Below are 24,054 nucleotides of genomic sequence, written 5' to 3'. Positions count from 1 at the left end.
CCCCCGGAGGCGGGGGAGGCGAGCCCCACCCTCCAGGAAAGGCCCGAGGGTGCCCGCGCAGGGGCGGGGCCGGAGAGGCCGCCGTGCAGACCCGCAGCCAGCAGAGGGCGCTGTAGCCGGCGCCTGGATCGGGCGCCCAGCCCAGGGCGATGGGGGCGCGAGGCTGCGGGAGCCGTAAATGATCTATTAAGGGAGACCCCGGGGCAGGGGTAGCTGGGGACCCTTTCCTCCCCAGTCCCCTCAGGTTTCCTCTGTTATGGGCCACTGCGGTGGCGCTGCCTAGGAAGACTCAGCAAGAGCTCTGGGTGCCATGGTTTATTGAGGACCTACTATGTGCTAGGCACATGCTAAATGCTCCCACAAACAGCATCTGCAGTAAGAGAAGTGTGATTTCCACCCGACATATCCTCCTGCATCAGGGTTTTATGCAGGCTGCTCTCCCCACTGCCTCCTCCCCATCTCGGCCTTTGGCTGCCCTGGGGCTGCCTGGCTCCTTCACTCAGGCCTCCCCCAGTTACTCTGCCTCCTGCCCCAGTCCTGCTCATAGGGGTTTTCCAGCCCCTGGGGAGTTGCTGCCTTCAATACGTGACTGTGGCCTCTCAGGAGGAGATCTCACTCTGCAGTCCACTGGAGAAAATCCTTCAGGGGCAGATTAATTCCTGGGCTATGCGGGTTCGAGCAACCGAAGACATGAGACTGCCAGGAAGCAGAGTGGCCGTGGTGACTCGGGGAGCCAGCAGGTCCGAGCAGCTCTCTGTTGTCACCCAGTTTCACTTCCTGGTTCTCCTGTTGCACAACCTGGGAGCAGGCCTGGGAAAGTGCCACAAGCCGGTGCAAGAAACATTCAAGAAGCCCGCCTGCTCGCCTGCCTGCTGGGAAGGTTGTGCTGGGTCATTTATGGCAGAAGGGGAGGAGGCTGTGCTTTCTTCACCTCCCGTGGAGGTTCCTACCCCAAGGGCTGAGGGCTATGAGGCCAATTCTTCCCAAGCTTGGCTCTGTCCTTGTCCCTGGCCTGAGCCCCAGCCCACACTTCTAACTCACCTCCTCCAATCCATCTGGCTGCCCAGGGTCCAGGGAAATGTCCTCAGTGCATGGACACACACCCTCAATGTTCCCAAATGCCAAACTTTGTGTATTCTTCAAGAGGCACCAGGTTCTCTGGGGCCTGGTCAAGAGTATGGGCCTGGACCAGAGGCCAGTGGGGAGCAAGAGGCCAAGTGCTATAGGCTTTTGGCTGAAGGCAAATATCTTCTGAGCCTGGAGGCCCTGCAGGAAGCTGATCCTCAGTCCCTCTAAGTCCAGGGCCAAGGAGGCTAAGCCATTGAGGCGGTTGCTTTGTTAGCCAGAAGGCCCAGGACTGTCTGAAGCAAAGGATGACCACTGACATGGGTCAAGGCAAGAGTTGGCGCTTGTAGAACCATACTAGGAAGTGTTTCAGACCTGGCTTCAGATAAAGTTATTTTGAAATCCCCATCTTGAGGCAAATTGCCAGGGGCTAGGCCAGAGAGTAGAAGAGACTGGTTAGCTGAGCTCTGTCACCGGCTGAAACTTCGAGGAAAATTAGAGCTGAAGAATCTCAAAGGATGTCAGGACCAAATCTTTCAATAGGCAGATGAAGAAAAATGGTCCAGGAACAGTGAAAGCCTCATTCCTATCGCACTGAGCAAGGCTCAGGACCAAAACCTGGGCTTCCTGCCTCCCGACTGAGCCTTGCCTAGCCATGCTTGGTCGTAGAACTTCCAAAGGCCTGGCCTTTCCTACCTGCTACCTCTCCACTGGCCTGTGACCCTGCCATACCTTCAGCAGGAACCACTCGGTTAATGCCCTAATAAGTCAGCTAGGAAGTAGGTGGGGCACAGCTGGCCAGGAAACTGGCATTCAGCTAGCTGGGACCTCTTCTGGAAGGCAGAGGCCCCAGGAGTCATGGGGCCAAGATACAAACCCACAGAGAGAAACTGATGGGTGTCTGCAGCTTGTGCCAGAGGCTCAGGCCTGGCAGGACAGGGTGTCTGCTGAAGGCCAGACGAGGCCCTGTGCCACCCTGGCAGCTCCGGTGGGGCCGTGGGGTTGGCTGAGGGCAGGGGGTAAAGTGGAGGCCTGGGCCTGGGCCTGGGATTCCCTGGCTGGTCTTCCAGGGCTGTGGGGCCTTTTCTGCATCATGTGGTGGTGAGGGTGCTTTGGGGTAGGGGTGCACCCAGGGTGTTGGGGCGGGGAGGGAGTCAGGCGTCAGGGAGCCTGCTGCTTTGAGCAGACCAGACAGCCAGGGGATCAGGTTTCAGCCCAGCTGTATTTTTGGCTAGATGGGCTGGGGGCCCAGCTGGGCAGGCATAGCCACCCCTAGAGGGGTACCCCTCCCCAGTACACACACTCACACCACCTCTGCCCTGATAGGCCACCACCCACCACGCTCCAGCCTCCACCCCCTTGCAGGCAGCTGCGGCAGGCCCGTGGCTAGTGAATCACTTTCCGCTTCTCCAGGCTGTTGCTGAGCTTCTGGAGTGTCTTCTTGATCCGCAGCGCGGTGAGGCGTGCTGAGGGGTTGGGGTACCAACACTCCCGCATCATCTGCGCCAGGCCGGAGAGGACCTGAGGGGCGGGATGGAGAGGAAGCGGAGTGGGGCAGGAGAAATGGAAAGGAGGCAGCGAGGAGGAAGGCCCAGCAATGGGGAGACACGGCAGGGAAGGGCAAGAAGAGGGACGTGAGAGGTGGAAAAGGAACAGAGGAAAGACAGAGCGGGAAGAGGGAAGAGAAGGAGTGGAGGAAACGGGGCGAGAACCAGAAGAAAAAGATAACACAGGAGCGGAGGAGGGTGTTGTGAGAAGGGGTGGAGGCAGGAGGCAGGACAGAGAGGTGCAGCTCAGACCTCCAGGAGCACTCAGGGGAGGACTCTGCAGACACTCCCCGCCCCAGCTCCGCCAAGATCCAAGAAAGGGGCACTCTGTGAGCCTTGGGGCTCTCGCCTCCCCATCTGAAGCTGGACCCCAGGGCAGAGGGCGGAGTCTCCTGGTCCTCCAGCAACTTTGACTGGCCCCAGGGGACCGGTGGGAGAATGGGCACGGGGCACTGCCCCAATATCGCAAGTGTCCAGGGCAAACCCACCGCAGGAAGCTCAGTGGTCCTCAGATGAGGCAGCCCCACCTCCACCTCACACCTCGAGGGAGTGTACGTGTGTGCACACAGGAGTGGGTATGTGTGACTTTCGTAGATATGTATGTTGTGCAGAAATGTCCATGCATCTATGTGTGTCCATATGAATATTTATTTCTCCTTTCAGTAAATATTTATGGCACCTATTGTGTGCCAGGCACTATGAGAGGTAGCAGAGGTACGAAGGTAGGCAGAGGGGCCATGTCTGTACTTGCGTATGCCTCTGTGAGCATGTTTATGTCTAAGCATGTGCATGTCTGTGTGAGTTTATATACACATGTGAGTCATATGTAAGTATGTGGAGTGTTTTGAGAAAAAACAAAGATAAATGAGCAGCAGCAACAACAAAAAATCCATGGCAAGAAACAGCAGAGAGCCTCTGACTTTTCAGACAAAGCAAAAGGTGCTGAAAATCCTAGAATAACCATGGGGACCCTGGGGGTCCACACCAGGACTGTGAGGGGGGTGCCCAGGGAGGTACCCTGGAATTGATCCCTCAGAGTCTATCCAAGGAGTATCAGGGACCTCAGAGGCAAATTCCTGGACCCAGAAGCCCCAGCCATGAGCCACCGCCCTGTGTCACCCCAGCCGGGGAGCTTACCGGGTCTGCAGCCAGACGGTTGGGGATGGTGGGGGTCTGCTGGTCAACACAAACCACCTTCTTCATGTCCTCAAAGCTGGGGTCATTGGGCACCACATCATAGAAGGGTGGCCTGTAATCTTCCACAATGCCTGGGATGGATGGAGGGGGCAGGAGGGACAATAAGTTGGGGTCCCCAGAAGGCCCAAGAGCACCCGGGGAAGACCTCTGTCCACTCTCTGTCCCAGGGGCCAGAAGCCACATGCCTGAAAGGGATGCTGTCATGTAATAGATAAATTTTTAATAATAATTACTACCATTTATTTAGAAGTTACTATGCACCAGGCAGTGTGCTAAAAATACTTCACATGCATTATCCTGTAATTCCTAGGAGGCAGGTACTGTTACCACCCTCATTTTACAGCTAAAAAAACTGATACTCAGAGAAGCTGAGCCCCAGCCGGTGCAGCTGGAAGAGGCAGTCAGACTTAATTCACCTCACTGGATTGCTAGGCCAGATCTTGTTCCAGCCTGTCCACAGCTGCCTCCTTCTCAAAGTCCAGTCCTGCTCCCAGGCTCCAGCTAGCACAGATGCCCAATGATACCCAAAGCTTAGTGAGCACCTACTACGTACCAGACATTGAATCCTCACAACAATTCTATGAGTTAGACAATACTATTCATTTCACTCTATGGGCAACGCAATTAAGGCCAGCACGGTTAAGAAAGCTGTCCAAAATCACGTAGGCAGTAAGCGACAGAGCTAGGATTTGAGCCCAGAGAGTCTAACCGAAGCCCACACTTTTTTTTTTTAAGATTTATTTTGTTTGTTTGTTTGTTTGTTTATTTATTTATACAAGCACTGGGTACAGTCAGTAGCGCGGGAGGGTGAGAGAATTCACCAGAGCCAGAGCGGGGAGCAGAGCAGGCAGAAGGACCGAAGTACACTGCTGAGGGGAGCAGCGGGCGGCAGGAGAGGTCTGTGCGCCATGTGGGACCCTCCTCCGGTGGCCGGGGAGCAGCTGGGGATCGAACCGGCGCCGCAGAGGCTGCGGGCAGCTTCACAACCCAGCGCTCAACGGTGGCGCCACTGGGGAGGCCCGAAGCCCATACTTTTGACGTCCCAGCTACACTCAGGGGAGGGCAGCTGGTTGATTGTTGGGTGAGGGCATGAAACAAGGAAAAGGGGGAGAAAACAACTCTCCTAAGAGAAAGGGATTGTTTTACCCAGGTTGTAATACCACCCACCCACTCTCAGGGTGTGTGGGGGGGGCACAGGCCTCTGCAGAACCCCTTCAGCCAGCAGCCCCTCCCCACATTGTCCCAAGTGCACAGGCCTTAGCAGGAGCTTCTGAAATTGATGCCTGTGGAGCTGCAGACAGCTTGGGCAGAAGAGGCCAGACCCAGAAAAAGTGCCCCTTGCCCCCTCCTGCTTCTTGGGGGGTCATGGCCACACAGCCAGAACCTCAGAAGAGCCTGCCCCAGCTGCTTTCCTCGTGGCGGGCTTCCAGGTCAGCCCCTGTGCCGTTAGCGCCCTAATCAGTGCTGCACAAGAGGCCTGAGCGTGTCTCATGGGCCTTTAATCAGTGCCGGGGCTGACACCAGATTACAGTGTTTATAATGCGCTGTGAATCTGTGTGGGGCTCACACAGCTTCCCTCCCCGCAGGAGCCTGCAGTCAGCCTCCCCTCAGCCGGGCCAGGCCAGCCTTCCCTTCCGCCTGCAGCCTGGTCCGAGGTGGGGCCCTATCTTAAGGAGCAGCAATCCAGTCACACATTGCAGTTGTCCCCAACCTGTCAGGACTCCCTCAGGCCTTCCCCCTGTGGACAGCCTCCACCGAGAGTGATGGGCCTCCCTGCCCAGTGCAGACCACCACCCCAGCACTGGGAGGCACCGGCCCCAAGGCTGCCCCTATGGAGCCAGCAAGAATGTGGCCCCTCTGCCTGCACCCAGCCCCTCCAAGTCTGAGTCCCCTGTGGCACACACAGTCACAATGAGGCGGTAGTAAGCAGAGTACAAGCACCCCCGTATCCTGCTTCCTTGTGGACGAGGAAACCAAGGACCCAAGAGGTTTAAGTAGCACAGTGATAAGAAACTGCCTGGTTTCAGACCCTGATGCTGCCTCTATCCAGCTATAATTCTGTGCCGCGGTCCCCTCAGAGCACCAGGCCAAAGGCCCAGATGTAAAAGGGGAGACAGGCACTATGATTGCAACAATAACTGCTCCTAATCTTTACGGAGCTCCAGAACAGTTGCCCGATGCTGTCTGGATCATCTCAACAACCAGACATTATTTTTATTCTCATTTTACAAATGAGGAGACTGAGGCACAGAGAGGCGAACAACCTTGCCCGTGGTCAATGGCAAAACCTGGAAATTCAACCTAGACGGTCTGATTCCCAGCCCCTGCTCTTCGCCACTAAGCGACACCACGTCCCTGCGTCACAGGCTGACTGAATAATACATGTATGTCGCATGGCCACTGGCACATATTTAAGCTCAATAAATGTTGCTTCTATTAACATTTCTGTTATTATCACTTTCCCAAGATTTCACAGCTAGAATCACAGACTCAGATGAACCTTAAAGGTCAGGCAGCTGAACCAACTGGTGAGTGGCAATGAAGAGGATCCAGAAGGTCTGGCCACAAGCCCCTCCGCCCGGGCAGGACGCCCCGTCTCCTGCGTGTCTTCTGTCTGGCTGCCCTATCCCTGCTTTCCCAGCCCGTGCCGCGTGGTCCTTACCATTGACGATGGTCCGGCGGGTGATCTCCCACAGCACCAGGCCGAAGGCCCAGATGTCGGTCCACTTGTAAGACTCAAAGCAGTCGGTGCGGATCTGCTCATCCAGCACCTCCGGCGCCATGTACCGCTTGGTGCCCACGCGAGGGTTGTTGCCGATGTCCAGGTAATCACTACCCTGGGAGTGCATCACAGCCAGGCCTGCGGGCACCAGGCCTGTCACTCCCGCCGCTCATCAGAGCCCGCAGCCAGGGTGGCCCCAGGGTCTGGGGTTCCGGGGGCCAGCAGGGTTGGAGGGAGGAGGTGGAACAGAGGTGCAGACAGCTGCCTAAGCTGCTGGGGCAGACAGTCACCTAGATAACGACTGTCCCAGTCATACCATGCTTGGTCAGCGCTCTCTCGGTGCCCAGGAGCCCAGGGAGAGGCCAGCAGGCATGTAGCAGGCACTGTTAGCCCATTTCATAGGGCACCACCCCGAGGCCTGGGAGGGGAGCCATGCAGTCAGTGAAACCAGGACTAGAACCCGCTGTGGGGCCCTGACTCCCAACTCCTGGAACCGGAGCAGCATGGTGGAAGGAGTCTGGGCTTGAAAACACTGCTAAGACAAATTGTGGCCCTCTGGTAGGGTGAAAGGAGACAAGGAACATCTGCCTACGCTAAAGCACAGCTCAGATTGTCACCGCCCCCACCCCCACAGAGAGCCAGGGGGAGGCAGGCGGGCCAAGCCTGCTCCACGAAGGGCCCCAGCCCAGCCCCGCCTCCCTGCCCGGGGCTAGCTCCCGCCCCTCCAGGCGCTCACCCAGGTCGGCGATGCAACACTGCAAGTTGCTCTTGACCAGCACATTTCGGCTCTTGAGGTCTCGGTGAGCGATGGCCGGTTTGCCCTGCGTGCCAAAGATCTCCACGTGCAGGTGCGCCAGGCCGCAGGCAGTGGACACGGCGAGCCTCAGGGCCAGCTGGGGCTCCAGCGTCTGCCTCTGCAGAAAGTCGTAGAGCGAGCCGTGCTCATGGTAGTGCGTGATGAGCCACAGCTGCGTGCTGGAGTTGCGGGAGGTCATGTCAGAGGCGATGAAGCCTGCAGGCAGAGGGTCCGTGTCTCCGCCAAGGAGCTGGGGAGGAGGGCGGCCAGCCCCGCGGGGGTCAGGGCTGGGCCTAACGCGCAGAGGATGGACTCGATCAAGGGCTCAGGGTGGAGGCTGGTCTGGCTCAGGCCAGAAAGGAAGCCAAGTGGGAGGCTGAGGGTCCTGAGGCTTGGGACTGCAGCCCTGAGCACAGGGAATGAGCCCCACAGGCCTGGCACAGAGCACCCTCCCCACCACACACACCCCCACTTGCCTAGGATATTGTCGTGTCTGAGCAACACCGTGTTGTAGATCTCCGTCTCCCGGAACCAGGACTGTTCATCCCTCGAAGAGAAGATCTTCACAGCCACACTCTCGCCATGCCACAGGCCCCTCCACACCTCCCCATAGCGGCCTTTTCCTGATCCAGACCAGATGGGGGAAGAGCGTCACGCCAAGTCTGAGCACAGAAATGCCCAGAAGAGCCCCCATCTTGACGTTGCACTGACCCCACCTGCAGAACCTCTGATGCTCATGTTTAACTCAATTCAGACCAAGCCCCAGCTGGCAGGCCACCCCACCCTGCCACCTGTCCCACCCCAGCTTCTGCAGAAGGACCTAGCCTGGCCCATTTCTAATACACGCCCTGCCCAGCAGAATTGCTTCCCTTGCTGACCCAGACTCGTCCCCACCTGTGACCCCAGAGCCCAAGAGCTCCCTCACCCCTGCAAGCCCATGGGAGCCCACGGTCCCCATCCCTGGGGTTCACTCACTGCTCACCCACACATTCCACCAGGGCGACCTGTCGTGCCACTGTCCTCTGCACCAGGAAGGGGAGCCCCGAGCCACTGCCCGTGGTGCAGTCGCTGTCCAGGAGGTCCTGGCGGTTCCAAAAGGCACTGAGAGGCTGTCCCCACCCATCCCAGCCCCCTCTCCCTCCTCGACCTGGGCGCTGCTGCTGTGCCCCACGCACATGCTCCTCAGTCGCCCAGCCCCACCCACTCCAAACTGAGTGTCTCTGATTGTGCCTTTCTTGACTACCTGTCTCTCTGCACCCCCTCTGGCTCTGTGCTTCCTGTCTATCCCCCAACCTGTGTCCCAGGTTCCCCCAGGCCCATACCCCCAACATGCTGTCTCCCTGCTCAGATGCCTTCAGGATGATGCTGGACTCGTCCAGTTTACTGTGCAGGCCTGGCTGCTTCTCCTGCCTCCGCCGGACATGCCACAGGCCCAGGGCACCCAGAGCCACCAGGGCGAGCAGGGCCAGCACCGGGCCCAGGATCAGAGGCAACTGGCCATCTACATTCCAGTGCTCTGGAGTTTGGGTGGCTGTGGGAGGTGGGGACACTGAAACTCAGCTTCCACCAGGCCACATTTCCACCCTCCACCCCCCTCGCACACCCCGCACCCAAACCCCAAGGTTCTGCCTCTCCCGCCCCCAGATTAGAGTAGCAGAGGAAAGCAGGGCGGGGCGGGCAGGATCTGGGAGGACGGGGAGGGGTGAGGAGGCACCTGGACATACCCTCTAGGACCAGGGACACATTGTGGTTGCAGAGGGGGCTGTAGCAGCAGTAGTGGTTGACAAACTCCGTGGGGCGCCCCCTGCAGAGCTCCTGGTGCAGGTTCCCGCAGCCCCGGTGTTCCTGGGGGCGCCTGCCTTCTTCCCGAACCAGCACTACTGTGCACCAGGCCCCCTGGCAGGTAGGCCCCCTGCAGTGGGGGCTTTCACACCTGCAGGTCACCAGTGGCCCCCGAGAGGGCTTCACAGGGTCACCTGAGAGACATACTAGATGTTTGGCCTCTCCAGATCCAGCTCCCTGTCTGAGCGCAGCTCCCATGTCTGCCCCACCATCTCCTCCCTTCTGACCTACAAACCTCTGAGGCCTTGTCCTTTAGTTCCAGCCTCAGGTTATCCTGCCCTGCAGTCTCCCCTGCCACCAGAGGCAGCTGAGACCGTGAGAACCAGGCTTCCGTCTCCGCCCTGATCCTAGGACCTCCCCTCCCAGCTCTAGACCTGGCCCTGGCCCGATTCCCAACCCTGAGGGCTCTCCTAGGCCCTCCCTGCCAACGTCTTCACTCTCCGCACCGCCAGGTAGAGGTTCCACCCCGGGATCTGACAGCACCAGCTGAGGTTTGAATCAAGAGGACAGCAGAAGACACTTGGGGTGGTCAGAAGTTTAGTCTAACCAAGCCTGTCTCCCATCTCTCAGCCAAGCTCCTAAGTCCCTCTCCCTAGCAATTCAACCCCAACCCCGGCCAGAGCCGAGCCCACACAGCCCTTTCTCCAGCGAGCTCCTGCTCCATCCCCGCTTCACCGGTACTCACCCTTGGTCAGGCCTAAGGCCATCAGCAGCATCAGAAGGCCTCTTCTGGGGGGCTCTACTGTCATGGTTCTGGAGAGAGGAGCAGGAGAGGATGCGGTAAGGTCTGTGAAATGTGATTCCCTTGGTGTTTTGAGTCACTGACCATGGGTCCCTCCCACCCAGAGGAAATCACTGGGAGCATTTTAAGGGGGGGCAGGGAAGGTTCTGGGGCGGGGCCTGCAGGGGAAGTCCTGGTTCACTTCCCCATGGAAACCATCCTGTTAGGGGTAAAGGGTAGGGAGCCTTGTTTAAGTGACTGAGAGCTTGGGGGACTCCCAGCGAGTAGGCACCCCTGCTGCCGAGGTCAGACTGGAGGCCCAGAGGCCCACGAATGGGGTGGAAGGAGCAGCTTTTCAGCAGCAACCCCCTTCTGGCCACTGTCGCTTGCCATTCCCTCCCAGCTCCACTCCTACCCACCCCTGTCCCAGTGCCCTCCACCCAACCCCCCTGCCCCTGGCTGCCTCAAACATAAACAGGCTCCTGTCTTCATTTCCTGCCATTCAGGGTCCCGCCAAGCTAGGAACAGGAATCAAGATCGTTTAGATTGGAATCTGGATAGAACAGGCAGGAGTCACGCACAGCAGGGAGTTCAGCATATTCTCAGGGCTGTCTGGATCCAGAGTGTCTGGAGGAGCTGCCTGGGCCTGGGACACTCCTGTGACAAAATTCTAGGGGGACACATTGTGAATCACAAAGTGATTTTATTTTTTTTTAAGATTTATATATGTATGCATACAAGAACTGGGGTGCAGGCCAGAGGTGCAGGGGGTGAGAGGATTCACGGGAGACAGAGTGGGGAATAGAACAGGCAGATCGACCAAAGTACACTGCTGAGGGGAGCAGCGGGTGAGTCAGAAGAGGTCTGCTCTACCATGTGGGTAGCTCCCTGGCCAGGGATCGAACTCATGCTGCAGAGGCTGCGGATAGCCCCATAGGTTGGGTCTTAACCCCTTGCGCCACCAGGGAGGCCGTACACAAAGTGATTTTAGACAAGACAGGATTAAGACTCAGACGGGAAGAGACTTGTTCAAGGTCAGACAGCATCCAGCGGTAGGACAGGTAGTGCAACCAGGCATCCAGACTAGGGTTCAGAGTCCTCCACTCCGCCTCCTAATCCAGGTGGCAGCCCGGGGCCTGCACCCTCAGGGGTGTAACACCTGGACCAAGCTTGCTGGTCATCAGGGTGTGAAGGGACCTCTCTGCAAACTCACCTCTGCAGGATGCCCTAGCAGAGCCACTCCCTGGTCCCCTCTCTCAACTTGCTGTTCTGGAAAGGGGTAGGGGGAGGGCCAGTAACGTGGGAGGGGAAGTGAAACACACTTAAACACTGAATCTTTGACATTCTGTGGCTGGCGAAGGTTGTGGAGAATGTTAAGAGGGGTGATTCTGATCTATGCTTGTCCCCAACCAGGTCCCAAACTAACTAGCGCTTCAGAAGTCACTTTTTACATTTCTCAAAGGTTTAGAACAAGAAGTTAAGGGCTGAGGTTGCAGCAAGAAGGACTGAGATCAGAAAGCAAGCAGGACTTTCCGAGTGGCAGAGAATACAAAGGCATGTGCCTGGGGGTTGGGTCCCCAGGCAGGGGCAGCTAACATGCAGAAGCAGTGTCTTCTGGGATGACAGGGTGAGGTCGAAGGTCCATAGTCTAAGAATGGTGCCGAGTGAAGATCCATGATGCTGAGCTTCTGAGGGCAGGATGGCTGGAGGTGGGGTGGGGGATTTCGTGGGCCTCTTTGGCTGCTGGTAGCTTTGGCCTTCCTGCCGGGGCTTCCTCTGCCCCAGAGGCCCAGGGCTTGGGAGGAAACAGAGCCCTGGGCTGCTGCAGCTGTGTCCCCAGCCTCTGCCTGACCTCCTGCCTCTTACCCCTCTGGCAAACACTCTGCAGTGGGACTCAGGGCTGGAGATCCCTCTCAAGAGCCCCAGACAAGCTGAATTCGCCCACTGAGGTAGGGCAGGATGCTCTCCTTGACAGCCTTTGCTTGCCTAGAAAGCAGCTATGGAGAGAGTACAGGGTAGGAAGGGAAAAATAGGTAACAATAAGGATGCACCCAGGGCCTCCCTGGTGGCACAAGGGGTTAAGCACTGCACTATGAAGCAATCTGCAGCCTCTGCAGCACGAGTTCAATCCCCAGCCGGACAGGGAGATACCTACATGGCGCAGCAGACCTCTCCTGTCTCGCCCGCTGCTCCCCTCAGCGGTGGATTTCAGTCAATCTGCCTATTCTGCTCCCCAGTCTGTCTCTGGTGAATCCTCTCATCCCCTGACATCTCTGGCCTGTCTTGTATGCATAAATAAATAAATCTTTTTTTTTTTTTTTTTAAAAAAGGACACACCCAGCATCCTTCTAGGATCTTCTACCCATGCTTCCACTTCTCTGGCCATGCCCCAGTCCATCCTCTCACTTCCAGAATTCCCTGAAGTGCTTCGTAGAAATGCACATTCTTTGGCATCACCCCCACTCCAGATTCTGACTCAGTTCATCTGGGACCAGCAAGAAACATGCATTTTTAACAGCTCCCCAGATAATTCTAATCAGTTTGTGTGGGATTTGAGAAAGGAGCCCTATACAACGCTATGTCCCTGTGCTTTCATGTCACAGGGTCTGCTGAGTGGGGGTGGGGTGCAGAAGGCAGGTCCTTTTACTCTTTTAACCTGCTCCCTCTACCTCCCAAGGAGGACCTACTAAATATGGTTAAATTCTGAAGCCAGGGACTTGGGCCCAATGAAGAGGAAGGTGTGAGGGCTTGATCTGGACATCCCCACCCTTCTGGGCCCAGGACCAGTGCAGAATCCACCTCTGTCTAATCCTGGGGCTGCAGGAGAGTAGTCGTGATGGTCCAGTTTTCAAGCAGTCCCAGCATAAGGTTAAGTACAGGAGGGTGTGGCGATCCGGCCTGTCAAAACTCAGAGCTGACCCTGTAAGATTCACCCTGAAATCCAACTCTAGCACAAGGAGACGCCTGGGGACCTGCGGTATCTTTTCACTTGAAGCAAAACTTCATGAAAGATCTCCTGCTGATAGGGCACCACTGTTGTTGGCCAGAAACCACAAATGCTAAACTAATTTCAAACATTAACTTACCACTGTGAAATCCTAACTAACAAGAGCTGACCCTCTCTGAGTATTGTATGCTAAGTACAGAACTGTAAGGGTTGATCTGATTTCATCCTCACAACACTCCAAAGGGGAACCTGAGGTTAAGATTGTTAAGTTTCCGGGCCTCCCTGGTGGTGCAAGGGGTTAGGCACCGCACTATGAAGCAATCCACAGCCTCTGCAGCAAGAGTTTGATCCCCGGCCGACCAGGGAGCTACCCACGTAGCACAGCAGACCTCTCCTGACTCGCCCGCTGCTCCCCTCAGCAGTGTACTTCGGTCCATCTGCCTGTTCTGTTTCCCACTGTCCCTGGTGAATCCCCACACCTCTAGTCTGTACCCCAGCTCTTGTATGCATAAATAAATAAATCTTTAAAAAAATGGGAAAAAAAGAATGTTAAGTTTCTTCCCCATAATCACCCCAGGTGTCTTGATCAACCTAAATTGATGACAATTCATTTTTTATTCTTCCATTTTGTTATGCTAATTGTTTCGTGTTAGGTGAGTCCCTCCAAGGTAGAAGAGTGAGGGGCTCTCACACAGTAACAGATGGCCTGACGTTGGCGCCCTGTGCTTGTTTAGATGCGGAAACAAACTCATTTGCTGGCCATGGGCTTAGTGTGGCTGGGGAGAGCAGAGTGGGGTGTGCTCAGAAGCTTCATTTTTTTCTCCCCAGCACACCTGATTGCTAAAACCCTCCTCCATCAACAGCAGGGGCTCCCCACAGCAGTGGTTGTGATGGGGCTGGAAGAGCCTGGTTCTGATCCAGACAGCGAAGGACCAAGGGCCAGGCTGAGCTGCCTGAGCAGGCTGTCCTGACCACACACCGAGCCCTGAACCTGCACCGCCCCACTGCCCTTCCAGCAGTGCGAGGCAGCCCCAGTCTACATTTCCGGGTCTCAGACACACCACAGAGGCAGCACAGCAGCACCCTGAAGTCAGGATGTGGGCTCTGGGTCATGTAGACCTGGGTTCAATTCTTGCTTCTGCCACTTAGAGCTAGGAGTTTTGGGGCAAGTTATTTAAACTTCCTGAGGCTGAGGCTTCCCTGCGTAAAAGGGAAAATAATAATAATAGTGCTCATTCATAAGTATAACGCAGTGCATGTATTCAGCAGAGCCGGACACGGCGCTAAACATTACCACTAAGCAGCCTTACCAATTTCCACCATCCAGGGACCTGCGGGCAAGTGATTCGAGTCTGAAGCTGCTTCCTCTTCTGCAGGATGGGGGCAGCAAGCCCTCTTCTGCTAGGGGTGGCCAGGGGAAGAACATGAGTAAGGGCCTGGACAGTAAGCACTCAATACATGGGAGTTATTTTTAACTGCTTGATGGAAGGACAAGCCAATAACTGGGACAAGCGGGGCAGCGAGGGCTCACCAAGCACAGCCCCTGACTCTCCAGGAGCCGCCCGCTGAGGGCGCCGGCCTCTCCCCATGCCCAGTCCTTGGCCAAGACCCCAGGGGGTGGGTGGGCGCCGGCTCAGGGGTGGCCCGGGGCGGACTGAAACCTGCGCTCCCAGCCCAGCTGGGGTCGCGCCAGGAAGACCTCTCCGAGGGGTCCCCGGGAGCTGCCCCAGGGAAGGGCCCATGGGGTGGGGGTCTGGTCGCCCCTTCCCAGGCCCGGGCTGCGAACCTGGGACCTCGACTCACCTCCGGACCTGCCTGCGGGTGTGGGCGCGGGTTGCTGCCGCCTGGGCCGCCCGCCCTCCCGGCTGCGGCTCGACGGGGTTGGACGCGGAGCCGGAGTGGGGCGCGCCGGGCCTGGGGCGGGCCGGGCCGGGCCGGGCCGGGGGCGGGAGGGCCTCGCTGCGCGGCCGGCGCGGCGGCCTCCCGGGACTGGAAAGGGGCTGGAGCAAAATGTTTCTTATTCCAGCGTCTTCCTGCCTGGCCCGGCTCCACCACTCCCTCCTAATAAGCCGTTTCCTATTGCCCGGCGCGGACGGGCCATCCGCGAGCCCCTCGCCGGCGCCCCCGCGGGGTCCCACGCCCGAGGCAGCGCCCCCCGCGCCCCGGCCGGGACCGCAGCCCACGCGCCCCCCGCGCCCCCCGCGCCCCGGCCGGGACCGCAGCCCGCGCGCCCCCCGCGCCCCGGCCGCCCACATCCACCTCCCCCGCGGGGCGGGCCTTGGACTCGGGCCGCGGGGGTCCCGCGGGGTCCCGGCCCAGACCGTGGGAGGCAGCGCGGGCGGAGGCCTGTGCGATGAGCGAGGACCCGGGGAGGGCGCGCGGGGCGTCCCTGCTCCAGCCTGGACCCCCAGGCTCAGAGCTGCCTGGGCTGAGTGGGGGGCTGGCAGTATTTTTGGCTCCGCCTCCCCATCCCCACCCCGAGGACTCCCCCACTTGGGCCCAAATCCTCCAGCGCCTTCCCCGTCCCCTCTCCAGAAGCCTCTCTCGCGCAGGCGGTTGGTAAACAGGCCCAGATGGGGCGGATCTGGGTCAGTGGTGAGAACAGCCTGAGCCCCTTTGGAAGCTGCTTCCCCCCAGGGCAGCCAGACCCAAGGGGAGGCTGGGAACTGCCCAGGGACTGTGCCCTTTGAGGGGGACCCTGCATCCATGAAACAGAGCTTTAGAGGGGGGCACGGGCCCTCCAGGGCACTGTGGGAACCAAGCCTTGGGGCGCCGAGCAGAATGGCCTCTTTCCTTGGGAGAAACAAACGTTTGCTCCTGAAGCCCCTGCACAAGCTCAGAGCACTGACATCACTGGCCCCTCAGCTCCCACCACCGCAGGCACCCTGAAGGCGGCACTGGGAGTCTGTCTTGGCCTCCTGGTTATCCACTGACTCTGAAATCTGGGAATCCAGACTGGTTGCTTAACCTTAGGTTGCAATACCTCTCCATGCCTCAGTCCCCCGTCGGCACAATGGGCATAATCAACAGGGGCAGCTTCACAGGGGTGTGAGAATGAAGAGGTGATTCTCAGCTCATAGCAAAAATGCCAGCCAACTGGGTCTGACACACAGGGTAGGCCCTGGGTCAAAGCATTTAGTTAATCAACAGAAAGGAAGAGGGCAGCTGCCAAGCTAAGTAGAGACAGGCACGAGAAGCAGGAGCAGGCCTCTAAGGGATCCCACTGTAACATGGGGGTTCTAGAAGATGGGCCCAGGGCCCCCGCTTTGGGAGGCCTCGAGGCTGGGGAAGACAATGGCCAAAGACTCAGACAGGCATCAATTGTTGACCGACCTCACTTCCTCTGTTGAAACCCTCCCATCCTCCACCCCACAGCTGCTTCACGACTTGTGAATTCCAGAACCCAGGCACACCCAAATTTCAGTGTCAGGACAGTGCTGTGTCCTGCAGCCAATAGGAAGTACTATGGGATTATAGTATCTGCTCTTTCAGATTATAGCGGCCCCTTCAGCGCTCTATTAGCTGGAGAAATGGGAGGTGGCCGGTGTCCATCATCCATACCCACCCTCCCCCTGCCCTGCTGCGACTTCTGATAACCCCTCCAAACGCCAGCCCATGGGTCTCTGTGCCAGGAGGTGGAAGCGGGGCTTCCCCAGGGGCAGCATTTGGCCTGAGACATACTCTGAAAACAGAAACATAAGTTGGACAGGAGTTGAGAGTCACTGATGCCTCAGGATGGAAGGACTGGGGGGGGGGGGGCTTATCTTTGAAGAGTTCACAAAACAGATAAAAGTTTATAAAAAGATATAAAGATATAAAGGGGGACGTGGGTGGAGGAAGACAGGGTCGGAGTGGGTTTGGCTGCTCTTCAATGCTGGAGTCTCTCCCATCTCCCAGGAGCACGGAGCCCTCTGCACCCTGACGGAGCCCTTTGGGGCCTCTTGTGAACCCCCTGCCTTCCACCGCACAGAGACAACCTAGGGAAGGCGTCTGAGAATGCCCTGGAGGCTGAGCCCAGTGAGGAAAGGGACGAGGCATTACAGACTGTGTCCAAGTCAACAAGAATTACTCAGAAGAGCCAGCTGTTTCTCCTCATCCGTGAAGACAGGGCCAGGAGATTTGGGTTTGGATATCCAGGAGAAAGTTCCCATCAGTGTGTGACTCAAGAGACCCGGGGACCCCAGAGGGTGGGCCACCTCCCATTTCCCCAGCTAATAGAGCACCGGCCACCTCCCATTTCCCCAGCTAATAGAGCGCCGAAGGGGCCGCTGTAATCTGAAAGAGCAGATACTATAACCCCATAGTACTTCCTACTGGCTGCAGGACACAGCACTGTCCTGACACTGACAGGGGGTGAAGCGGCCAAGATGCCCTTGCCGGAGGAAGGCAGGTGACGGACGTCAAGCGTGAAGGTGGGGGAGTGGACGATCTGGCCTTTTAGGACCAGCTCCCAGGACTTGTGGAAGCAGCCTTGTCACCGGGGCAGGGCCAGGCCCGTGGTGTTCAGCCGGTGTCCGCACACAGGGCCCCACACTTGGTTTCATGGCCTGCTGTCGCCATCTTGGAATTCTTAATCATGTTTGAACCAAGGGCTCAGCATTTTCATTTTGTTCTGGGCCCCACAAATTACGTAGCTGGTTCTGCATCAGGAGGAATAAGAAAAAGCAAGGGAGGAAAATGAGCAGGGGTGCACTGGGTTTTGCTTCATTTCATTGCGGAGTGGGGAGGGGTGGACCAGACCCACCTAGGACTTTTCAAATGTGAGAGACATGGAAACAGCCCAACAGGATAACTGAGGACCATGGGGAGGAGAGGGGCGGGCACCCCCACATTCCATTGATCCATCTATTCTATGTGGAAGAGTCTCAGCTTTGTGAGCTGGAGAGAGCCTGGGATTTGCCTAGAAGAGGGAGAGAGGCTACCTCCTAGGTCTCTTTCAACTTCGGGTGGGACACTCTGGTGTCCTGGAAGCAGCGGTAAATTGAGGACCGTGCACCATGGCTTAGGCCTGGATCTCTGCTCTGCACCTTGGGTCTCTCCCTGGATCCCAAGAAGCTTGGGCCAGTATTCCTAAAGGTCCTTTCCAGCTTTCCATAATCTTCTTTGGCACTGAAGATTCAGGGAACTAACCGGTCCCAACCCTGTCCCAACACAGCAATTTGGCTGCTGTGAAGTTTTAGGGGCTACAGCAGGCAGAGCCCCACACAGCACCTCAGGAAGAGCCTGGCAGATGAGGTCAGATCACCAGACTCTGAGCCACCGAGCCCCCTTCCCGGTTCCCTCCACCTTCTCCAGGACTTCTCTAGATGGTTCCCGTTCCCTGCCCAGCCCAGAGTCCTCAGGATGACTCATCTCAGGATGGAGCCTCTTGAGGAAGGGAGGGCATGTCAGGGCGAGTCTGAGATTCCCGGTGCCACATGCGGTGTGTGGGGGGAGAAGGCATACGTCTGGACTCCTCTGCTCCCCGGCCTCTACTCCCTCAGTGGGCAGTCTCTCCACCTGCTCTTCCCTCCCCACGTGCCCTGGAGGCTCCAACTCTCCTCCAGCAAACTGCCCAGCTCTGGAGGGAAGAGCCCTAGCTTGGGGTGGGAGAGCCTCCGTGAGTCTCACTTACCACCATAAGAAGGGGCTGATAGTTCCTCTACCACATTCTCGTAAAAACAACACATCAACCAGCAGAAAGACCCGTGAGAGCTGGTTTGTTCCTAGGGAGGCTGAGCTGTCAGGTAGAAAAAGGAGCAGCAGCTGGGGGCTGGGAAGCTGGGGGCTGGGCTGTGGGACAGGGCCTGCATGTTCTCACCTGGCTCAGAAGTGAGCGCCAAGGGCCTCCCTGGTGGCACAGGGGTTAACATCCCAGCCACTGCAGCAGGAGTTCGGTCCCCCAGCCAGGGAGCTGATCCACATGGCACAGCAGACCTCTCCTGTCTCACCCACTGCTCCCCTAAGCAGTGTATTTCAGTAGATCCACCTGTTCTCCCCACTCTGTCTCTGGTGAATCCTCTCACTTCCTGCATCTCTGGCCTGTACCCCAGTTCTTGTATGCATAAATAAATACATCTTTAAAAAAAGTGAGCACTAAATGTTGCCTCTTCTGATAGCTACTGAGGGGTGTTCCACAGACAAATGAATAGCTACTGCAGAGGACTTTGAAGCAGAGGCAGCTGTTGTGAAAAAAATTAAATCCTCAATAAGCACTGGGTAAAGTAATTACCTAAGATAATAAATAAGACTCAGTAGGAGAGTTTATAATGAGAAGCACCAGTACCCACCTCTGGACCCTCATGCTGGGGCCAATCCTCTTCTCGAAGCTTCCCCTATTCATTTCTCTGGAATTTACTTTGATGACTCTAAATAATATGCTTCCTTGGCTCTCACCACCTTTGTTTCTTTGGGTTTCATTGAAGTATAATTGACAAATTCAATTGCAAGCGATATAAAGTGTACATGGCGATGATGTGATGTTCGCATCCATTGTGAAAGGGTCCCCCACCCCCCAGCCAGTTAATTAACACATCCCTTACCTCGCAAGCTTGCCCTTTGTTGTTAAGAACATTTAAGTTCTACTTTCTTTGCAAAATTCAATTCTGTAATCCAGTGTCATCAGCTGTGGTCACCCTGACGCACATTAGATGCTCACACCTTATCCATCCTAGAGCTGAAGGTTTGAATCTTTTTCACCAGCCTCTCCCGATTTCCCCGCCCCCAACAACCACTTCTCTCATTGTCTGTGAGTTGAGACTTTGAGATTCCACATGTAAGCGGTACAATGCAGTTTTTGTCTTTTTGTTATCTCTAGACTTAAAAGCTTCAGGCGTTATTTAAAAGTTTCAGAATTTGCAGCCTCCCTGGTGGCGCAAAGGGATAAGCATAGCACTATGAAGCAAGCCACAGCCTCTGCAGCACGAGTTCGATCCCTGGCCAGGGAGCTACCCACATGGCGCAGCAGACCTCTCCTGTCTTGCCCGCTGCTCCCCTCAGCAGTGTATTTCAGTGTATTTCTGTCTCTCTGTTTCTGGTGAATCCTCTCACCACCTCCCACCCCACCCCCCACCTCTAGCTTCTACCCCAGTTCTTGCATGTGTAAATAAATATATCTTTAAAAAAATAAATAAAAGTTTCAGTCAGAGTCTCTCCCTCCTCTCTTCTTCCTAACGAATTGGTGGTGATCTTGCTACTTTATAAATTTAAATAACACCTTTAGTTCCTGGCCTATTCGGGTTATGCAGTCTCTCTTGACTCCCTCCTGACTAACGAAGGGCAGCGGCACCTCGCGCTTCCCTACAGCCCTAGTCTTGCTGCAACAGGGAGCCCTGTTAACTAGCTGAGGCCGCCATCTTGCTATTGGGAAAGTGCAGTTGAGACTTGGGACGCTGGAGATGACTTCAGGGCTTGCCGAGCCTTCTGGATGGCCCTGGAGCATCCTTTCCCACTCTAGAGAAAAGCAGGGGCTGAGATTTCCGGGGAAGGGAGGGGATCTGCAGCCTCTTGGGTGGTCCCATCCTGGGAGAGGGCAGCTGGGGCTCAAGGAGCCATCCCAATGGCGAGGGCTTGGCATTTGGATGAGGAGGATAGCCCCGGGATCTGAGGGTAGTGAATGGCTCTGGCAGGGGTGAGGTTGTTTGAAAGAGGGGCCAAGTGGCTGGCTGGGCGAGGCCAGAGGCCAGCGGGATTTCCTTCGGCTCAGCCACTCGGGTGGGTGGGACCGGATTGCTGGAGCTGGACACAGGAATCTGCCTTTGTTTCCAGCTGGAGGGGAAATGCCATAAATCCTGCCCCTTCCCACCCCTTCAGCATCCGTGCCCAGGTTCTGCACCCCCCACCCCACCCCCAGCACAGGGGCCTGGTACGGAGGGCCTCAGCAGAGCTGTCTTTAGGACCTCTACCCCTCACTCCCCCGAAAGAGGTCCCTGGCACAGATGAGGAAGCAGGAGTTGGGAGTATTCACGGCTGATCGGGAGTAAATAGCCACAGAGCAGGAGTTGAGTTCAGCCTGCTCACCTCTGCCCTGTCCCTCAGAGGGAGGTGACCTGCCTGTCAAGGCAAATGTCTGAGTCTCAAGGGCGCCTGAGGGCAAGGCCTGCCCCTCCACGCCCTAGTTCCCACTCTAAATGGTGACAGACCCAGGTAAGGTATGGAATCAGGGGGGGCCAGAAGGGATGGGCTGGGAACCCCAAGGAGTGGGAGGACCCGTTCTTTTCTTTGCGGCGTCTTTGTGTCTGTGTACCTGTGTGAGGGGGCGTGTTTCTCTCTCTGTGTGTGTGTCCTCGGTGCAGGTGATCAGGCGTGTGTGGCCAATGGCCTGTGCACTTCTGTGGCCTGGGAGCCTGGCCAACGGCGTATCTGCATGTGACAGAGCCTTTGTGGCCGATTCAAGTTTCAGAATCAACCCAACCCCAGGCCTCCCAATCAAGCCCTCCCTTCAGATCTGGTGTCTTCCGTAACCAAGAAAGGCGATGGTCCCTCTGAGGAAAAGGACAGAAGTCAGCAGGTCTAAACTTCCCCATGACCCCTGGCCAGATGGATTTCTCAGCACAGCAGGCTGAGATCTGACTGGAGAGAGGCCTTCAGACGTCGGGGCAAGGGCTGGATTGGGGGCCACGATACACCTGGCCCCCTGGGGTGATAGCATGGCTGTTCTGACCATTTGGAAACGTGACTGCTGGACAGGAGGACATCCTGCCCAGTGCCCCAGTTTGGGGGAAAGGGAACACAAACCAATGAGTCCCCATGTGTCCTTCTGTTCTCCCCACATGTATGTGCTTCTTGCTTTCTCTTGATCAACACGGGGGTTCTGGGGCCTTCCCTACCAGAGCCAGGGATGCAGCCACTCCTACAGCCAGGGTGCCCCAAGGAGGAGGGAACCGGCCAAGGCCCTCTAAGCACCCAGGGGCTTGGTGGAACCAGGCCCCGTTCTCCTCTATACCCATTTACTGCGCATGTGTGGGCTAGGCTCCGAGCCAGGGCCTAGGCAGAGTTCATGCCTATGCAGGAGTAAGGGGAGGGTTCTCCAGGAGTCCCCCCAAGCCCGCGACGTACCAGTGTGTGTCAGCACAGACAACTCTGCAGTCCCTTCTGCAAGAGCCCCCCATCTGCCAGGCGGGGGTGAACGCAGCACACAGGGCCTGGGGGGCAGCTGTCCATCAGTGTGAAGGGAGTGGGCTGGGAAGTGCCTGCTGCTGGGGCAGGACGGTCTGAGAAGGCTGTCTGGGACAGGGCGTGCTCTTTTTCCAGGGGCCACGAGAACAGAATCCTAGAATCAGAAGGGAGGCCACAGGCTTCCAAGGACACATCCGCTGGCCTCCTCCGAGGAGCTGCCCCCTGGGCCACTTCCTCACCCGTGACGGCTCAGCACAATAACAAGGCTGCTGTTTACCCGGTGCTGACCGTGTGCCAGGCGGGACTCGATGCCTCACATGCAGCTCACTGCTAAGGTCACACAAGAGCCTGGCCGCAGCTATTGTGTGTTATCACCATTTGCTGTTCTAAACGAGGAGACCGAGGCTGGGAGAGACCCCTGGTGGCAGAGGTGACAGGGGCAGGGGGCAGGATTCCAATCCAGGTCTGCCTGCCGGGCCGTGGCAGGGCAACTTCACCGGGGTCTGCATTCTGCACAGCTGGGCGCCTTGTCCTGGGTTTCTTCGTCTCAACCCAGGAGCAGGACGGACAGGGGAAGGGAGAGAAGCCGCTTTGGGAGGCTCGGGCTGAGAGACTGAGTAGCCTTCTCTCCCTGTGGTAGCCTGAAGCTGTCAGGAACTATTCATGCGGGGATTAGGGAGAACTGGCTTGGCCCTGGAGGAGAAATTGCTGGACTGAAGGCTCGGGGCTCTAGCTGCCCCCGGGATGGCCAGTGCTGGAGGGGGGGTTCTTCTCCGAGGTGGAGAGGCTCCCTCTGCTGGAAAGTGTTGTCCAACCCGGGGGCCCAGGCCATGCAGTCCATTTGGCCACCCGGCCCAGATCCACCACACCCAGGCCAGGAAGGAGAGCGCCCAGCAAGGGCTCTCTGGCCCTGTGGACGCTGTGGTTGCCCTGCACCCTGTGAAACTCCAGCTGGTTGGAAGTGGAAGGGAGGGGCTCAGAGAAGTAAAAGGGTTGCGGGAGAGGCCTTGTTCTGCAGAAGGGACACAGCCTTCCGAGTCTCACAGGCCTGAGGTCCCAGCACCACTTAGCCACTTAGCAGCTGGCTGCCTTAGGGGAATCATTAACCTTCATAGTCTGTTTTCTGGATTGTAAAGCAGCAAAGCTGTGAGGGTTAGATCGGATAACGATGACACTAGTCAAGCCAGACACAATGTGAAGTGTTGTGTGTCTCACTGAATTCTCACAGCACGACCTCAAACATGTAGTTGTTACCTCCATCCTACGATGAGAGCCTTGAGGCTCAGAGAGGTTAAGGAACGTGTCCCAGGTTCCAAGCAAACTCCCAGGCTGAAGAGCGCCATGCCGGGCTGTCTGGGCCCACCGAGGGCTGGTGTCAGGGCTGGTGTCAGCCCCTTTGACCGCAGCACTGGGCAGGGAGGAAAGAACTTACCTCCACTCCCGAGGCCTGAGCAGCTGAGTTGAACTCAATTCCCCTTTCCACAGCATCTTAACTTGGTAGTTTAGTCTTTTAAATCCTAAGATTTCAAGGATCTTTCCAACAGCCGGTTTCCATCCATTTAACAGATGAGAAAAAGGAGGTCGCTGCCTTATTCAACCTCACACAGGTAGAAAATGGTGAAGGAACCCATTCCCACGTGAAGTTGCCTCCAGAGCTCTCTGGGAATAACCACACACTCTGTCACCCTAATCGGCATCCTGACCTGGGGTGGGGGGAGAAGAGGAGAGGAGAGAGCTTTCCCCTAGTCAAAGAGCAGGTTTCTTTTTTAATTTTTCAAAAGTTGATAATCACGTGAAAGTCAAAATGTTCTGTGCGGAATCCCAAATAAATCAGGAATTCATGTGGAGCACATACCCCAAGGAGATGGGGTACAACTCCCCACTCCTTCAGGGTGGACTTCATACAATGGCCTCCTTCCAGAGCAAGCAGCCCCCTAGAGGGCGAAACAGAGGAGCTTTGCTGTGAAGAAGCCTGAGGAACACTGTCCGCCAGGTGAGTGTAGAGGCAGGAAGGCGGGGGCAGGCTCTCTATGGATCCGGGCAGACAGTTCTGGGGCCCTCAGTAGCTTTTTCAGGCTTTTAACGATCTTTCTGTGCCACGTGTAGTACAGCAAGCAGGCA

General features: G+C 56.9%; 1 protein-coding gene across 2 annotated transcripts; it reads right to left on the bottom strand.

Annotated features, from left to right (window-relative positions):
• Window positions 1–171: 171 nt before the first annotated feature.
• Window positions 172–14,715, bottom strand: ACVRL1 (activin A receptor like type 1). Of its 2 annotated transcripts, none has more exons than XM_037514773.2 (11): window positions 14,641–14,715; window positions 14,148–14,238; window positions 9,855–9,922; window positions 9,052–9,303; window positions 8,650–8,858; window positions 8,310–8,409; window positions 7,804–7,950; window positions 7,268–7,543; window positions 6,472–6,669; window positions 3,750–3,880; window positions 172–2,586 (listed from the first exon to the last, which is right to left on the bottom strand). In XM_037514773.2, the coding sequence occupies exons 3-11, from the start codon at window positions 9,916–9,918 to the stop codon at window positions 2,452–2,454; spliced, it is 1,512 nt and encodes a 503-aa protein (XP_037370670.1). In that variant the 5' UTR covers window positions 9,919–9,922; window positions 14,148–14,238; window positions 14,641–14,715; the 3' UTR covers window positions 172–2,451. The 2 variants fall into 2 exon arrangements, with proteins under 2 accessions (XP_037370670.1, XP_037370669.1); XM_037514772.2 differs by having other exon boundaries at window positions 14,148–14,235.
• Window positions 14,716–24,054: the final 9,339 nt, after the last annotated feature.

Source organism: Talpa occidentalis, unplaced genomic scaffold, assembly GCF_014898055.3.
Source record: "Talpa occidentalis isolate TD23 unplaced genomic scaffold, MPIMG_talOcc4v2.1 talOcc4.16, whole genome shotgun sequence".
Lineage (NCBI taxonomy): Eukaryota > Metazoa > Chordata > Mammalia > Eulipotyphla > Talpidae > Talpa > Talpa occidentalis.
Note: the sequence above shows the minus strand (reverse complement) of the source record. Positions and strands in the feature narration are given on the sequence as shown.

Excerpts from the sequence above, each read along its gene's own strand:
- ACVRL1 (XM_037514773.2), bottom strand. The coding sequence starts at position 9,918 with ATGACAGTAGAGCCCCCCAGAAGAGGCCTTCTGATGCTGCTGATGGCC. Across the intron at positions 8,410-8,649 it reads AGGGAGACAGCATGTTGGGG|GACCTCCTGGACAGCGACTG; the intron begins GTATGGGCCTGG and ends TGGAACCGCCAG. Across the intron at positions 3,881-6,471 it reads CCGCCGGACCATCGTCAATG|GCATTGTGGAAGATTACAGG; the intron begins GTAAGGACCACG and ends CATCCATCCCAG.